The 19,303-nt window shown below is 33.4% G+C and overlaps 2 protein-coding genes across 2 annotated transcripts in view; one reads left to right on the top strand and one right to left on the bottom strand.

The window, feature by feature from the left end:
* The window catches only part of LOC139318700 (guanylate cyclase 2G-like), a 48,649-nt gene extending 46,603 nt beyond the window's left edge, over window positions 1-2,046 (top strand). Inside the window, exons 20-21 of the mRNA XM_070946283.1 lie at window positions 709-800; window positions 1,909-2,046. Of these exons, the coding sequence (XP_070802384.1) occupies window positions 709-800; window positions 1,909-2,046 (230 nt within the window). The remainder of the gene's footprint in view (window positions 1-708; window positions 801-1,908) is intronic.
* Window positions 2,047-4,977: 2,931 nt separating this feature from the next.
* Window positions 4,978-19,045, bottom strand: TECTB (tectorin beta). The gene is made up of 10 exons (XM_070946282.1): window positions 18,970-19,045; window positions 17,185-17,375; window positions 15,044-15,186; window positions 14,868-14,940; window positions 12,459-12,562; window positions 12,295-12,378; window positions 11,973-12,135; window positions 7,721-7,790; window positions 6,765-6,797; window positions 4,978-5,027 (listed from the first exon to the last, which is right to left on the bottom strand). The coding sequence occupies exons 1-10, from the start codon at window positions 19,043-19,045 to the stop codon at window positions 4,978-4,980; spliced, it is 987 nt and encodes a 328-aa protein (XP_070802383.1).
* Between the last annotated feature and the right edge of the window lie 258 nt (window positions 19,046-19,303).

Here is a 19,303-nt window from a genome sequence, read left to right as displayed (position 1 = left end):
GAGCAGGCAGAGTCTGTCGGCTTGGTGTGAAAGCAATGCAATTAACTTTCCCTTTCCCCCTGGCCACTCCCCCCCATCAGTCCAATTAAACGTTCTCAGGTTCTTTTGGAAATGGACCCTGAATTTGCACCTTTCCCATCTCCATATTCCTTTTGCTGACCTTGTGCTTGTTCCTCAGAATCAGGGCTGACTTTGCTTCAACCCACCCCCCACCCCCCAAACATCCACATTCCAACCTCTACCCCTCCTGCCATTGCTTATGTCAAGCTGGCAAAAGATGAAATCGAGGCAAGCAGCAGAGTGATAGCTATGACAGGTGGAGAAAACATCTGGTTGCTCATTATTAGAAAAAAAGGGAAAGATTTCAGATTAATTCTTAAATATGAAGATCACCTGAATTGCAATCAGCTTGACCCTAATTTGTAATTAAGAGTTAATAGATAGGGGGAAATGTTATTAGACAAAACTGTTTAAAGTAGAATACTTTCAAACACTTTTCATCAGTGCGCTTCCAGGGAAGCTATGGCAGACTGAAGATAGAGATAAATTACTGAAGTTTGTATTTGTCTTAAAGGAGAGGGAATAATTTCTTTATATACATTTTTTTCTTTATTGTTTTTTTCTTTTTCTATGTATTTTTTTCCTTTTTTTTGTATTTATAAACTTTAATAAAAATACATAATAGATGTTTCCTTCTCCATTTCTTAGCTCTGCAAATCCATGTTTCTAATACCACAGCAAATGCTCTTCAAAGAATTGGTGGTTATAATTTGCAAGAAAGAGGAACTATAAGAATAAAGGTATGCCTTTCATAGAACCAAAGATATTCTAGCTGAAAAGAGGGGAATGGGTTAGAAGAATAAATTATTAAAAGGAGATTTAGCAAGCCAGAATGCAATATATTCTATCTTATCCCCCCTATAGTTAAATGTTATGCAGAAAGCTTTTGACAGTGTGTAATTTTGCGATACCATTAAACTCCAGCTTTCATCAGAGCTAGTCAGCATTGCTAAAACTATGAAAGATAATGGGAACTGCAGCAATACTGAAAATAGGTCTTATTGCCCATCCCTTTCTCAGAGCTTTGACATTACAACCATTTGTTGATTGATCGATACTTTGAGCAATCATTACATTACAATTATGCCTTTCAGTACAAAAACATGCATGCATCCAAATTGATGAGCTTTGTTTGAGAGATAGTAAAGTTTTCATTAACTCTAGCTTGGTTCTTTGGTTCTTTAATGTAGCTTAGAAACCTGGTTCTCACTCAACTGCAAACTAGGTTTGACCCACTTTAGTATTTTTATGAAATCAGACAAAGATCGCCAGATATTGACACTTTGTTGGACCATTTAAGCAAGGAAGATCCAAAATAAATGTTAGAGAAATGATTGTAAATCTGAAATATTGGATAGCTTTTCAGAAGCAGTTTTCCTATGAAGAAAGATTGGGATAGTGAAAAGTGGCAGACCTAGGATTCCATTTTTTCCATTTCTTCTTCATTACCTTTCCTTAAAGGAATGCTTTTAATCATGCTAAATGCTAATCCTTTCTAAAAAGCTGGCAGTCTTCTAGGCCAGGAATCCCCAATCCCCAGGCCATGGCCCACTACCAGCTGTGGCCTATCTGGATTGGGCCATGTGAGTGGCTGGCCAAATAATGTGTGCACATGTGCAACTCAACTTATGTGAGCAGTGGGCCAGCAGGCACTCACGTGCCTGCGTATTAGCCTGCTGCTCATGCAGCCCAGTTCCCGTCTCCTCCCCCAGCTAGGCCAAGCCACAAAATTTGAGGTTCGCTGTTCTTTTCCAACATTCTGCAATTATGGCTATTGATATAAATACACATATGAATAACTTTGCTTTTGATGTTATGTAAAAGACCTTTGTTTTTATTGATTGCTAGGGTAAAGGACAGCAAAGGACTTTTTGGCTGAAAGGAAAAGCTGGATTTGACATGCCACTACCAGATTTCAACAGCAAGTTTCAACCACAGGTGAAGGGAAATGAGGAGGCAGAATCTGTATCTAAGGACTTTATCTGACCTAAACGTATCAACTGAATGTGATCTCCTAGTACTTAGAGATTTAGTAAAAACAGACGTTGACTTACCTGAACGTCCATTTTCGGAGTGCTGCGGATACACTCCATAGCTGAGGATTAAACCCAGCTATGGAGTATAGACGCAGCGCTCGGAAAACACTTGTCTTTCTTCATGTTGTTAATTGTTAATTTAATTTTAATGTTTGACATTTATCTGTATTTAATTTGCATTGCTGTTCAACCTATAGTTTGGACACTTTATATTGTAAACTATCTTAATTGTGAAAGGAGAGAAATATATCTAATAGATTTCATTCAAATAAAGTGCTTTGATGTAGATGGGAGCATAAGCACAATACCTATCTGGATCTCTGTAAAGTAGCTGTGCCTTTTTCTGTGTTCACGCAGATGCCTTCTGCAGTTGTTGTACACTTGTTAAAAAAAAAAACCATGGCTGATTTAAACACTTGTAAGCTTTACGGACTACATTTGCTCCAAACTTTGAAGTATCATTGGGGAATAGTATCTGAAACAGTCCTTCTAAATAGTAATATCATATTAACTGATTTTCATAGTCATATTGCTACCTTTTAGACAGATAATCCAAAGCAAATATAAGGCTCCTTTTCTTCCATGGGGCAAGAGCGTTTTTAGACATTTATAAGCTTACCATTTTCTAGAATTTACATTTGTTCCAAACCTAAAGTTTACATTATCAAAGAATAGACCCATAAATCACATTTAAATTAAAGAAAAATACCCATGGACAATTAGTAGGATATTTTTTTCTTACCTTAAATTCTTCTTTTCATCCATTTATCATTTCTGTATAAGTGCATCACAAGGGAACTGTCACAAAGCCTCTTATTATTTATTGAATAGAATATAAAATAATAATATATAATATGTGTATATGCACAACATATTTCTTGTAGGGGGTTTTTTGTTGTTGCTTTATGCATATATACGTGTGTGTGTGTGTGTAATTTCAGTGCATATCATAGTATTAGGTGAACAAAAAAGTTCACTTTTTACAGTAGTATAAGAAATGATGTAATGCCTTGCATATTGTCTGTGAAGATGTTTTTGTATTTTTTTAAAAAAATATCACTAGCAAAATGCATAACTAAGGAAATAGTCTAGTGAATCTCATCAGACACAATGTAACTTATTGGAACATAAGAATGTTTACAATATCTACTTAGAAATAAATTTATTGAATTGTGTGTTTTATTGCATAGTACAGATATCATTTCAGAATAGAATTTGAACTAGAAACAAAGCAATGTAAGATGAAGTAGAAAAATCTAAAGCTAATTATTCCACAAAGATGCTTTTTCCAAAAGGCAACAGGACTTTCTTGGTTTGCTTGAAAACATTTCGCTTGTCATCTAAGAAGCATCTTTGGGACACCTTATGGACAATCATGACATGGGTGGTTGAGAATCTCCATAGACATAAACCTTTACTTTTTTTAAACAAAAATATAAATATTATTTCTGGATTCTTTTAAAATATCTCACTGAAGTTTTGTTTAAAGAAAAGCATGGTCATTTCAGTATATTAACATACATTCCTCCTGCCCTCATTCAAATTTCATTCTTCATGTTATCTTGCCATAAGAATATAAATTGTTTCAGGTGTTGTGGTTCTAGTATTCTAAAAAAATATACCAGCCAGTTGTAATCTATGATTTTAAAAATGATATATTCATTTGCCTAATATAATTATTAAATGTGGATAAAGCACATGAATCAAAGTGATGGTTTTCTTAATCTTTTTATTTTCATTTATTCATCTTTAAAAAGTTTATATTGTAGTTTGTATATTAGTTCAGAAAAGTCATATTGAAAATAATAAGAATTTATAATGGGTTTGTGCAATTATTTCCTTTTTAGGTTCTCAAGAATATGTTTATTCTCTTGACAAATACTATTAAGTTTTAATAAATGGGTTTAATGTATATCTTTCAACTTACAGCCCAATAAAATACTCACTGAGTATAAAGGTTAAGGAATAGTCTAGCTTTTATTCAACTTTAAATGTTAAACTTCAATTATTTTCTTAGGTGATTATTTCTAAAAGCTGATGATGGCGGTCCTAAATGGAAATGCAACTTGGAACAGACGACCTACTTATTCACCAAATGTTATATATTCAATTATTACTGGTACCCTCAGGAAGACTACAATACAAACATTTTGTATTTTCTATGAAGCTTCTATGGGCATCACGGCTTCATTAATCTGAAGGTAGTTAGGAACCGTGTTTTTACATTTTGTTGTCAGTTGTTGTATGAACCTAGTAATTATGGTCTATAAACCATGGTTTATAGTAATAAGATATAATAAAATATGTCAATCCAGTCAGTGTCTTCAGTACAAATATACTTTACTCAATAATGGACAGTGGTCTTGGTTGCACACAAGGCCTCTATAATATAATATACAGAAGCCAAAACCTAATCATAGTATAAAACTGGTGGACATTGATTTATACTGAAAATTACTAGATACCTTGAGGTAAGAACAGCTATATTCCAAGCATTATTCTGCTACCCCAATTATTCTCTATTGTATTCTTTAACTGTACTAGCAACAACTAGCTTATTTCTGCAAAGTGATTTTCTTGCTAGCCCCACTATTCAAGAGATAGATGCTTGGTTCACGTAGTCAAAATTAAATAAAAGGTTGCCCTTTTTCTTTGGACTAACATTTGGAAAAAAAAGTTGTAAATTATATTAAATATCTTTATTCTTTTGTTCAGAAAACAAGAAATGTATATTAAGAAAGCACATAATTTAATACAAATCACCATTATTCTTAGATCTTATAGAATTATTTTTATGCAAAATTTTGAAGTGGGCAAAATACTTTTTTGTAGCAACAGAGAATCACAGTATAATAATTTACAGTTGAAGTTGGATCAGATATTATACTGAAACTACACAAATTCCAAATAACAGGAATAAATGGGAAATAACTGCAAAAGAAAGACAAACAGAAAAAATATAAGTCATTAGCAACTATCACTGCACAGTCTCTACCATTCACATCTGTTTACATTCTTGTACTTTCCAAAGTATTGTAAAGATATATTTCTCATTCATTTCAATATAGAGTCCAGGTAAGTGTCTGGTCTGCTCTCGGAAGCTTCTGAGGCAAGATTTTTGGAAGTGGTTTGCCACTTCTTCCTTGTTTCCTCCTTACTAGGGTTGAGAGAGAGTGATCGGCCCAAAGTCACTTTGTATCTAAGGTGGAAATAAAACTCATAGTCTCTCAGTTTCTAGCTCAGTGCCTTAATCACTGCTCCAAACTGGTTTTCATAGTGAAGATATTCATTATTTATTATTGAGTTTATTTATTTTAATTAAAAAATATATCCAGTGGTATTTAGGTTCTATGTGGAAGGCTATGGGAAATGTAGTAAGCCTGTTCTCTGGACAATATCTGTTGGCTGCTTCTCACACACTCTCTGAAGGACTGCAAAAAAGAGGCCATTTTTAAATGACATGAAAAGATTGCCAGAATGAAATTTTTGTTTTTATTTATATTTTTAAAACATTTTCTACAAAAAATAGATGGCTTTGGGAAGCAAACATCTTCCAGTTCCATACTTAACCTTCTCCTCAAAAACCTTGTAAAATAACTCTGATTCCATTACAGTACTAACTTTCAGCACTGGAATGGATGTTTTTTGGTAGTGTAATTTCAGCCAATTTTTCAGAATCTCTAGGTAAGAGGTTACAGATAGGAATTGAAGTCATTTGAAAGCCTGTGGACACCTACTGCCATTCCCCATGCAAATTTTGAAACAAACAACCAGCAAACAAAACATTGTCCATTTTATTTCCACATTTTGTGATGCAATCTCTTGAGTGGCATATAGCAAATTTAAGAACTTATATACCACTCTATAGTGCTTTACAGCACTCTCTCAGTGGTTTACAATGTCAATGTATTGCCCCAAGCAATCTAAGTCCTTATTTTACCGACCTCGAAAGGATGGAATGTTGAGTCAATCTCAAGCAGATCAGGGTTGAACTCCTAGCTGTGGGCAGAGTAAGCCCGAAATACTGCATTCTAATCACTGCGCCACCAGAGATCTTATGAATATGGATAATGGCTGCCCTACTTTGCTCTCAGGAACTCTTCCGATGAGACAGAAAAATCAAAATCTGATCAGAAATTTTAAATTATGTCTCATGACATGTCATGTCTTGCAGACATCTCCCTACCAAGATTCTGATGTTAACAGGGGTAAGAAAGAAGTAGTACATATAAATCCTTTCTAATTTTAATAAGTTTTATCTGAATATTTCTCCAGCTGTGAGAAATATTATGTAACGTAGAAAGTATATACAACAAAGCAATGGCCCTTGTGCTCTTAATATAAAGCAACAGTCTTCATTTGTTATCTATTAGGACTGTTTAATATTTTAGGTTTGGTTTTGAAAAGTTGCTTCACAATATGTGAGAATATGAATCCACCATCTGATTAAAGGAACTGCTGATCTTTTTCCCAAGATCTATCAACATATGTCAGTGACTCAGTGAAACAAGTATATAACCCAAGAAGTTGGCAGGTGATGACTATAGGCTCCCACGTATGCTGAAGCAACTTTTCAGTTTCAAACTGAAGCATTACACAGCCCTATTATTTGTATAGTATTGGTTGGATTACAATTAATCTTTTAATTATAGTATTTCTAAATTCTACCTGAAAATGTGTAACTCCTGGATAACCCTTTACCTGTGTGAAATAAGAAAAAAGTCTTAGATTATTAGCAAGTTATATTATCAATGCAAGCTATATCAATTCTAAAAAGGAATGCCTATTCAGAAATTTTGAATAGTTGAATTTTCAATTTCATTTTAAACAATGTTCAGGGTGGCTGATCATTACACTTCCTAGTTCAGAGTAAACAAAATATTTCAAACAGCTCATCTCAGCTACCTCCTACAAACAACTTTCTGTATTAAAAAAAAATACTGTAGCTCTGACTAGAGTCATTACAACAAAACTTTTCTTTAGCTAATTTGACTTGATCAAGTGTACTAATCCACTGTTCATTGTTTTAATGCCATAAGGTCTATCTTAATTTGCAGGATTTCTCCATATCTTGGAATGCATCTGAAAGTTGATCATAAAGGTCCACATTCAGTTTAAATGTTCTCCGTTTCTGCCTTAATCAGAAAATCAATTGAGATGTAGTCAGAATGATATAGTCAGAATGATGTAGTCAGAATAAGGCTAGGCTGCATCTCACTGCTGATATTTATAGTTTATTCCTTATATTTATTTTTCCTTCTCAGAAAAATTCAGCAGTGAAATCTTCCATTTGCTCTTTCCAGACTACTCTGGCCCAGAGTAAGCATTGTTTGCTATGAAATATTCTACCCAGGAAAGGAAAAATGAAATTGACTTCAATGCATATAATGGTGGGAAAGTCTCAGGAGAACAGAGCTGGTAATCATCCAACTGTTTCATAGAAGGTCGAGTGAAAAGTGAGAGGGAGGATATAGTAAGAGTAGATTAGGGAACAAGGGTAGTGTGAAGTGTGTAGCAAGGTGTCCCTGTATGGGTATGAATGAGTGTGGCAATTCTTTTCATCTGACGAAACAAACCTCTTCTAGTAAAGCATTTCCATTTTCATTAGAAACATTAGAACTTACTATTCACAATGAATTCTGCAATTAAAACACCACCTGTTTGCTCCATAGGTTCTCTCCGTTTTGCACATGCCTTAAAAATAGCAAAAAAAGAAAAATTAAAAAAAACAATTAAAATAGTTAATCCTAGTTTATAAAAAGTATGCATCTTAAGTAACTATAGAACCCAAGAAAAACAGTAACAACAAAAAGACAAATTATTTTTTTTAACCAGCCAAAAAAACACAGATTTCCTTCCCTTAAACATTTTGAGAGCATTTTTGCAGATCTTTAGCAACAGTACCATGGAATAAAGTTAAGATAGTAACCTCACTCTTGGTACATTAGGTGATAATTATCTACCATTAAAGAGACAGTTTGGTATAGTGGTTAATAGAAACTGAGAGACTGCAAGTTCTAGTCCCATATTAGGCACAAAACCAGCTAGGTGATATTGGGCCAATCACTTTCTCCCAGTCCTAGAAAAAAAGCAATGGCAAACCACTTTCGAAAAACTATGCCAAGATAACTGCAGGGAGTTGTCTAGGCAATATTAAGAATCAGACGCAACTGAACAGAAGAAAAAAAAAGTACACTATCCCTTCCTGTGAATTATCTGAGCTATTGGAAGGACTCAGCAACCCTGAAAGCAACATTATCATGGGTAGAAGTTCCTCATAAGGTCAAGAAGGGTGAGGTGAAGCTACAAACAATCCATAATAAGGACTGAAATGAAACAAGGATGAAGGAAGCCAGCCTACCTAGGAGAAAGCAAAGCCAAACCGTTTCTCCACTGTTATCAATAACACAGTATAGGGGGGCTTCCAGTTTGGTTTCCGTCGCTGTCAGACGGTCCTTTGAGACCGCCAGCCCCGTCGCTCGTAAAGAGCCGCCTTTACATCTGAAAGGCAGCTCAAAAAACTCCATTTCCTTAAAGAAATGTGAGACAGAGCTGGCGAGGGCAGGTAGAGCCCTCTGCGAAGTCCCCAGAGTTTTTGTTTTACTCTTGGGGACGAAGCAGGATGAGGCTCCCTCTTTTCCTCGCCGCTGCTCCGGGCTTCAGGAGAACTCTGCTTTTTGCAGAGCTAGGCGACAGGACCAAGCCATTTACTGAGAACTAACAGATTGCTTAAACAAAGAGGATGAGATCTGGACTCTGGACCCCAAATCGCAAGTATTTCTAACAATTTTATAAGCAATTTTAAAAGCAAAGGAAAAAAAGTTTAAAATGGCGACTAGCTGAGGCTTGAGAAGAAGAAAGCTGAAAGTGAAAGTTCTTCCGCTTGAATAGTTTAACAAGCTACAAAGTAGCAGAAATAATAGCGCTGGTTAGAATTGAAAAGAAAAATTTCTACTTTATGTTTCTTTCTTCTTGGAGATTTGATATTGATATTGTCTGGAGAGAAGTCCTTTTCTTTAAAAAGAGTTTGTCTGTGTGGCAGGATGGCGTTAAAACTAACAAAGCCAGACAAACAAGCAGCGGGGAGGGTTCCCCCATTTACAAACCACATGAACAAGTTTTGAATTTGCAGACTCAGAAGAATGGTTTTAACCTAAAAGAATTTGTTTTGGAGGAGATGGCAAGACATGATGAGATTGTGAACCAGAATCTTGAAAAATTCAGGCAGGAAATTAAAGAGTTGGTACAACAAAAATATGCCAATCTGAAACAACAGTTTGTAACAGCTTTGAAAACTTTTTCAGAAATAGTTATAAAGTTGGATAAAGATATTAATTCAGAACTAGAGTCTAAAATGAAGGAAGTTGATCATAAGATTTATAATCTGGACAATAAAATACAAAGAATTGAAAATGATTTGATAAATATTCAAGACAATAGCTCAGAAGTAAAGTCTAAAAAGAAAGCTGATCACGAGACTTACAATGCAGATAATATAAAACAAAGGATTGAAAAAGAAGTTACAATAATGCAATATAGGTCCATGGAATTTGCGGTCAGAATGAGGGGACTACAGGAAAATTATAGAGATGATTTGAGAAAGATGTCTGCTGAAGTTCTTGCTGGGATTTTAAAGGTTCATCCTGAAGAGGTATATTGTAAGATTGACAAGGCCCACAGAGTAAATTCTTGGATTGCAAAGCAAAGGTAGTTGCCTAGAGATGTGGTGATTTTCTTTTACAGATAAAGGAATAAGAAATGATATTGTGCAAAAATCTTTTAACTCTACTTTAGAACTGAACAGAAGAAAGATTTGGATATATAAAGAGCTGCCGCCTAAGATGTTAAAGATAGAAAGCAATTTGGATTTTTGGTGACTGAGCTAAAGAAACAAAACATCCCATTTAGGTGGGATGTTCCAGTGGGTATAATATTGAGATATCAAGGAGAAAGATATCAATTAAAAACTGTTGAAAAAGCGGAAGAATTTTACTACAAGGTTCTTAAAATGGATTTAACATCTCCATGTATGCCATCTCTGTTAGGAACACAGGAGGGGAATAAAGAAATGCAAAATGAACAAGAGACTGAAACTCAGGCTAAGCAGATGGAGATGGAGATAATGGAAAAACAACAAGTCACAGAGGTTCCTTTGGACGAGCTGCTTTTGGATTCTCCTTTAAAGGTTATAGCTGGATTATTTACAAATACAAAAGAGGCGGCTTTGGATTTTAATGCGATGTCTCATCAAGTTGCAGACCAGCATGGAAATCAATCAGTTGATATATAAGTTATAGAAAGGCATCCAGGATGGAGATCTAAACCACAAAAAGCTAAGAAAAGAAGAAGCAGGTCCTACAAAACTAAAAAATCTTAGACTAAACAACAGTCTAATGCCAGTTATTTAAGAGATGATTAAAATGAAAATATAGCTGAGGTAAATTACTGACTTGTACAATTTTGAGAAGAATGACAGATCTCTGCAGTGCTGTGCCTTAGGGATGTGGAAGAAGGCCTCTAACTGAGTGGACTGGAACTTTCTATATTATATTGTTTGTAAAATGGATTACGTATATACTGAGCTATAAGGCACGAGAATTATGGCGGGGCATGCAGAAGATCTGGTCGTTACCCTAACACGGTGGTTGGAATTAATAATCTAGATGAAAGACATTACAGAAGAAATTATATGGAATATAAATATAAAGTCAGTCAGGTGGTTTTTTATATAGGACAACATTTATTACTGATGGGGGCAGATATCGAAGATACTGAATATACTGTTGGAAAGGGGGAAAAACTTGTATTTGAAAAACTTTTTCAATAAAAAAAAAAATAACACAGTATGGATCTCTCTAAAATTTTACTGGTTAGAGATATATATATGCCCTGCATTCAGTCACATGCATTGACATATAAGTCAATGAACACAATGCCTTCTGCATATGATTTTTATAAAGGGAATCTCAAATCCAAACTTCAGAAATTATAGGCAAGGCCATAGATATAGAACTGTCACAAACACTAAATTTACTTACAGTAGTTACTTACAGTAAATTATACAACTCTTTTATTGGATTCCAAATAAATCGTAATTCTTGATGAGACACAGAACATTTATCATATCCAGATAGCTTCTAAACAGTATATGACAACACTATAACAAACAATGCATTAGCACCCTCTAGTGAATATCACAAATCATTCCTTTCCATTCTTACTCATAGATGAAGCTTATATTTACAAAGATGAAGTTCATATTGTCTTACAATAACATTGTAAAGTGTGTTAGTCTGAGATATAGCTTTTATTCAGCAGCCATCATACTTAGCAAAGGCATGTCACCATGATACTTCTGTGCCTAAATCCAAGTTTTACTGCCTGCAGAAGCATTAAAGCAAATCCTCAGATCCACTAACCAATGTCATTTTGGTGTATTCAATATCAAGTCTTTAATGGCCGGATGCCCTTCCTGTCACCAATGCAGAGTTTTGTTCAGGAGATATATTCTCATTGTGCCCAGAGAAAGAAATATCTGCTTCTAACTAGGATCAAACTCACAGCCTCCTGATTGTGAGGCAAGAGCTCCACCACTATGCCACTGCACCATTCCTAATATCAAGTCCGTAATCTGCCAGCAAAATTGCAAGATGGAGTGTAGAACTTGAAATATAATATATCTGTAATCACAAAGCCGAAAGGTTTACGCTTTTAATGGAAGTCATAACAAAAACAGAAATGGCTTTAAAACTGATTTAATACTGTACTGAAATTTTGGACCAAAAATCCATATTTACACTGGATTGTCTTTTCAGGTTCATGCATCCTGTTTTGGGAGTCTAGATTTTATTGTGAGCTATTATCTAAAGAACTTACCACAGGGCAAAAGAACTTTTCACTATCACACACATATGTTTCACAATGTAGCCACACTTTGGAAAGTTTGGGAATATTCTGGAACCGAAATGCATTAAATTGGAAGGTGGCTCTATTATTTTTGCCATTTTCATGTACTAAAATGGAGTCATCTGTTGCACACCTATTCCAAACAAATAACAAATATTATTAAAATGAGGAAGAAACAGATGAGATATAAACCTAATAAATAAATAAATAGAATTAAAATATACTTAGCCAGTGGAGTACCATCTCATGTGACTAAACCAGATTGGGTGGAGAGAGTGAATGAATTACATACCCCTTAGTTACCAGAGGCCATTGGATTTGGTAGAAATATTCTGAGGAAGGGGTTGCCCAGCAATTACTCAACACTACTTTAAATCTGCAAAAGGACAAAGAGACATGAACACTGACAGAACAATAATATCATACTGAAAGCCGTGGATATAAAAAAAATCATACCTATGACTTAAGCCTTTGGCTTCCACTCCAGCAAATACATCAGAGCCAATTTCTGATGTATCAACAATGAAAGGGGCTTCCTTCTTGCTTGAAAACTTGGCATTCTGAGATTAAAAAAACAGGGTAATGTGAATTATTATTATTATTATTATTGTTGTTGTTGTTGTTGTTGTTGTTGTTGTTGTTATTATTATTATTATTATTATTATTATTATTATTATTATTATTATTATTATTATTATTTTGCTGCAGGAGATCTGCAGGAGCAGCAAATGAAGGTCATACTTTCTCAGAGTATCTGAGATCAGCCAAATTATTTTGGTAGCCAAAGTTTCATAACAGTGAACATGCACTAAAAATATATTTAATAATTAACTATCTGCTGCTCTTTTCTGATATATTTTGTGATATATTATAATATGCCTAATTATAGTATTGCTTTCTACAGTATACAGCCAAATGATGAGATCTTGCTTGCAGCTTGACCTGAAACAACTGATGTAATCCCCGCTTATTATGAAAACACACATTGCGCCATAATTGAAACTGAGCAAGTCATTTTTATACCTTAGAAAATGATACAACTGCTTCCCTCTTGAAGTAGTATGTTCTTGTTGTATAAACAACACTGATTCAAAATAAGTTAAACAATCAGCCATTTGCTGCCCTTTTGAATTCCTTTAAGTTTTATTTTGTATTCCTTTGTCAGTTCACTCTGCTTAATGGATGGTCCCGGTCATCAAGGATCAACCCAGACTCCTGCAGACCTCAAGACCAACAGATACTTACATAATAATTTAACAAGCTTTTACTTTAGATATGTGTTAAAAATTAGAATATCAACATTAGAAATATTACCCTGGAGTACACAAGAAAATATCCATTATCTCGCCTGTTTATCTCCTCAATAAAATTCTCAAAACTATAATGGTACCTAACTTCTTAAATAATTCAGAAGAAAATCTAGGCCATTCTCTGTTAGAGATGAAACATGGGGATGTGAGAACATTTAAATAACATGCACTGAGATCAGTGGTGGGTTGCTACTGGTTTGTCCCGGTTCATGTGAACCAGTAGTGGCGGCGGTGGAAGGCTCTGCCCACCCACCTGGACATTATCAAATACAATCTGCGCATGTGCAGAAGTGACACTTGCGCTCGCTTTGCTCGCACACCCACATGATTAAACCGGTAGCAAAGGTAAGTAAAACCTACCCCTGGCTGAGATATACCAAATTCTGAGGAGAAACATAATTCATATAAATGGAAAAGGATATTCAATCCAACCCTTCTAACTTGGTTACTGCCTTTTTTAATGGCTTCTTGAACCACTAGTGGGGAACATTAAAATGAAGAACAGTGGCTGGTCTATAGTTTGGAAATGCAAATATACAAACTATGATGTACACTGCATAGCATATTATTATTATACAGCGATGTATAAACCACCAATAATGTTTCAAAGAATAAGACTGCATTAGCTATCGTACTGACAAGACACTTGGTGTAGGATTCATTTTCACCTTCCTCAAATAGTGAATTTGGTAGAGATTGGAGTTCATAAATTTGAACTGTTTAATCTTGGGGATTACTAAGGAATAATTAGAAACAGCAATACTATTGTAGAGCCTGCCTCTTTGAGCATCTTTCTTTGAATACTGATACTACCGAATTTGTTTCTTCCCTTCAGTCTGCTTCATGAAACAAAAACAGAGTACTTTCTTCTCTACCATGAAAATAAAAAACACGTATATTCAGGATTTCTATTCAACCGAAGAAGCTTCTTGGATGAGAAGTGAAACAACTTCAAAGTAAAAAAAGGAAGTTCAGTTGCCTTTTGAAAAAACACCTTTGGGACAACCATGACCTAGATAACTGATAGTCTCCACAGACAATTTCTATAGAGTATCAAATGATGACTTATGTGAATGAATCTGATTTTCATAAATGAAAGTAAGGAGGAAAAATGTTTTCCTAATGGTCTTGCAAAATAACCTTCCATGATATCCCTACCAATTATACATGATCCCCAAAATATTGGGAGATTTGGGTCTGCAGATGCTTACAAGATGGAACCAAGTCCTATGAATTAATACCCTAATAGACCCTCAATAGAAATAAATACATTTTAGCTATAATTTGGTAATAACACTAGTTGAGAGTCAATATATGAAGATGATTAATAATGCACATCATTTAAAGCATCATTTGTGAATCTACAAAAATAAAAATTTGCTAGATGGTATTTCAAAGCAGTATTTTTAGCAGTCTAGTCTACATTAATATTTTATAAATATTCACTGAATTGGAGCAACTACACAAAAAACTTAGTTTTTTCAAGTTACTATCAAATCCTTGTCTTATTCATTATTCTACTGAGAAATTTACTGAGCAATCAGCACTTACTTACAGAATAGAAGTTGAGAGACAACTGGCTTTCAAAGGAACCGGCACTGCCATTCTTCACATGAACAGTTGCTACCCTAAAATAGGCAGAAAATGACACAGAACTGATTCCTATGCTATTGAAAATAGAGTGAAACATATGCTAAAAGATGAAATTCTAGTGAATTGGGGCAGTGTTACCTTTGGTCAAAGGCAGCATGGTTCACTAGATAGTTCGCCTGATAGGTGCAGGTAAATGAATAGTTGACAGGTTGGCTTTTCACAATGACAGTACTATCATTGGAACTGATAGAGTTATAGAAATGATAAACAGGGTTTTTAAACTGCATGGGAAGAAAAAGATGCAAATGCGATTTTAGTTTAAATGGTTCTATCATTCATTCAGTTCTAAATCTGTTGAGTTTCCAACTATACAGAATCATGGCACTTCACAAGCCCATAAAGATACAAGAAATAAGAACAAGTTTGCTTTCTAAAGACCATGCCTCATAAATTCACATTTAAAATATATTTTAATATTTAAAATTTATTTTAAATAAATACATTTATTTTAAAACATTTGTATCAATTTCCATTGAAAATCTTGATAATAAAACTAGTACAAAGCAAGCAGTAAGTTAAACACAACTAACAAAAATTATACAGTAAAGCTTTATACTAAATATGAAAATAAAATAAACAATAAAACAGTAATGGACAGTAAAAGGATCCTCTGTTTCTTAGGCTCAATTAACACCACTGTTTGGGATGATACAAAAGATGAGAAAATACAGAACACAAGGCAAGAAGAACAAGGCATTGTGATTAACATTCGCTGCCTGCAATTACTGCTAGTTCAAATCTCACCAGGCTCAAGGCTGACTCAGCCTTCCATCCTTTCTAAGGTAGGTAAAATGAGGATCCAGATTGTAGGGGCAATAAGCTGACTTTGTATAAAATATACAAAAGTATGAAGGCTATTGCTTAACACATTGTAAGTCGCCCTGAGTCTCCGGAGAAGGGCGGCATATAAATCAAATTTAAAAAAAAAACAACTTATTCAGCCAATTTTTTTTAACAATGTATTGTTGCAATCACATGTGTTTATTATTTTGTCCTTCCTATTTTAATGTTTTATTTGTTTTGTAAGCTTCCCAGGACTGTTGAGTGAGAGGCCACCTTATATAGTTATCGTACGTGCCTGGTGTCTGCCAGATGGCAGCAAAGGGACACAGAAAACTAATACTTTGCTGCCTATGTTGGTTGTCTGGACTTTTATATGCTCTATTTTGTTTGATACATATTTCTTCACTTTCATGAAAAACAAAGTCCACATAAAATAAAGAAATACAAAGAACAATAATAAAGAAAAGTTTAAAAAAATCATTATTAAATCCACAGAAAATTTTGTTAAATTTCTTTTTTAACTATTTTATTTTATTCAATAGATTAAAATCCAAAATCCAATATAAAAAATAATTAAAGAGAGAGACAAAAGAAAATTAAACCAAAAAACTGAAAAAATTTGTAAGCATAGCGATAAATTTAGCTCATAATGAATAGTATTTCTTTGTGTCAATAAAGTATTGGATTCATTGTGAATCCAACTCTGTAAGTTAGATTTCCAATTCTCAGATATTGCAACCTTAAACATATCCAGATAAAATACTGTAATATAGAACGGGATATGCGACACTTTTCCTTGGCTCTCAATTGCTGATAGATGGTATGGAAACCTAGATGGAGAATTAAGAATATATTCTAGCCTTAATTCTGGTATGGGTGTACATTACACATGTGTAAGCATCAGACCTGTGACATCTTAGGTGTACATTTGAAATAAATAAAATAAAACAGTGTTATTAATATATGCGCAATAGGGAAAAAGAATTTGCATCAAACATGTTCATTAGTGCTATTAAATAACACTGCTGTAACAATGGTATTGCTAACAGCAACGCAATAAACTAGTTGTGAAGTTGATATATCTTTTTGGTACTTGTCAGATAAAGAAAGAATTTGTTCATATCTACAATATACAGTCTGTTTAGTCCTTTCCTTCTTTTACCAGGCATTGGATATTCAAATCCTGAGCATGGCTAAAATGTCCCAGCAAGGAATGACAAGGAGTGACTTTGACTTTAATATAAATGCAAATGAATTAGTTATCTTTAACAATGCTGAAAATATAAAAATGCTGGAAAATTTGTATCAATTCTTTTTCAAATGTATAAATGTATATTACTTTGATACAATCTTGTGAAATATATCCCACTTCAAACATATCTCATACAACTATAAACATGTATGGAAAATGGAATGGTAACACATAAGCTACTTACATCTGATTGTGTTCCACAGTATGATTTGTTTTGGGGTGACAAATCTGGGATAGTAAATTGATAGTATCCTGCATCATGAATTCCATTATAGCAAATCCCTCCGAGTGCCAGTTGATTAACTTCCCATCCATATGGACATTCTGGGATTTTGGTAATAATTGTTTTAGGGTAACAATATACCAAAATCACATCTAAAGCAAAAAGCAAAAAGGAAGATAATACATTTATGCAGCAAAGTTCTACTTACAAAATCAAGGGAAGTAATGCTCATGATTACAAGCTTTGATTCAAATTAAGTTTTCAGTATCTTCCACTATTAGCTTCCAAAATTAATACCACAATAAGCAATTCAAACTGTATTCTAATGCCTTTGGGCATTGAATAAGACAATATTATTGCAAATATAGGAGCTAAAGGCAGCAACAGAGTCTGCATATCTTAACTAGTCTTCTCTCATGCTTAGAAATTAAAGAAACGTAAACATGCAAATAGGATTAGTATTAACTACAATTTATGATTTCTTTTTATGGCAAAATATTAGCCACATCTTACAGTTACCTTAATTTTACAAGCATGAATATATGTGTGAACTGCACAGCACACTATGCAAAAGCAAGTGTTAATATACAACTAATTTCCATCAGCAGAAGAACAGAATGAATGTATCATCTATCTTTGCCTCATTTAGGGGATTATTATGTTGCTATTCCTTCTGTGGGAATCTTAATGGTAAAGAAGACAATATACAAAAGCGGAAAAAATCAGTAGTACTTTTTCCAGGTTACTGTTCACATTCTACTTTAGCCTTACAGCCATATGGACACAAAACATGACACATTTGGGCCAAGATCAATTGTGTGTTCTCTTTTTACATGATGTACAGACTCATAACACAATAAATGTTTAGGTGTCACAAAATTTACCCCATTCATTGCTCTGGAAATTATTCTTGGCTTTTTTGCAATGGATAGGACTTGTTTTCACATGTCCTTGAAAAGGAAAAAGTAATGATTCCTTTATGCACAAAATTCTGTTTACTGTATCACGTACTATAAATACAAATATATAAATAAATATAAATACAATACATTAAATTATATATATATTATATATATATATATATAATATATATTATATATATATTATATATATATATTATATAAATACAATACATTAAATTAAATATATATATATATATATATATATATATATATATATATATATATATATATATATATATATATATATTTAACGCATTGTAAGCCTCCCTGAGTCTCCGGAGAAGGCGGCATATAAATCAAATTAAAAATAAGTAAATAAATTTTATATATATATATATATAATTTAATGTACACATTAATACACATACATATATATATATAATTTATTTATATATAAATTTATATATAAATATATAAATATTTATTTATATATAAAACAAACTATTCTAAAAATACGAGTTCCAGGTATATTATTATATTATACTATACTATACTATACTATACTATACTATACTATACTATACTATACTATACTATACTATACTATACTATATTAATATTCAGTGGGACATTTAAACAATAAAATTAACTGACCTTAAATTTGGGGTGGTTTGTATCCTTTATAAAATGCTATTAAATCCCATACATCATTATCATTCTGCATGAATAGCTCCAAATGTAAGATACGGTATATGTTTCTGTTAACCATTTTTGCTATCAGATCAAATATGAACAGGCATGTTGCAGATATAGCTAGATTATTTTTTTTAATCAATTATTTTACCTGCTTTATTTGGGCTACAAGGAACTGCAAAACCTCGAGTCAAGATGACCCACAGTAGAAAAACCAGCATCATCATTCTCCCAAAGATATGTAAATAATAATAAAAGAATTTGCTTTTCTATAATGCTGTAGATCTCAGGAATTGACTTTTGCATATGTATCAAGTGCCTGTAAGTAACCCGGCACAATATCCAAAAAAATGAAATCTTCTACTGTGAAACTTTATTTTGATTCCTAATAAAAAGCAAAAATGTAATGTTCATGTTTAAACTTTTTTTAAAAAAATGAACTTTTCCTTTTAAAGTAGATCCTAGCCACAATATCCCAGATGCAA

Source organism: Pituophis catenifer, unplaced genomic scaffold (assembly GCF_029215685.1).
Source record: "Pituophis catenifer annectens isolate HBS135680 unplaced genomic scaffold, rPitCat1.0.hap2 SCAF_6, whole genome shotgun sequence".
Classification (NCBI taxonomy): domain Eukaryota; kingdom Metazoa; phylum Chordata; class Lepidosauria; order Squamata; family Colubridae; genus Pituophis; species Pituophis catenifer.
This window is presented reverse-complemented; position numbering and strand designations above follow the sequence as displayed.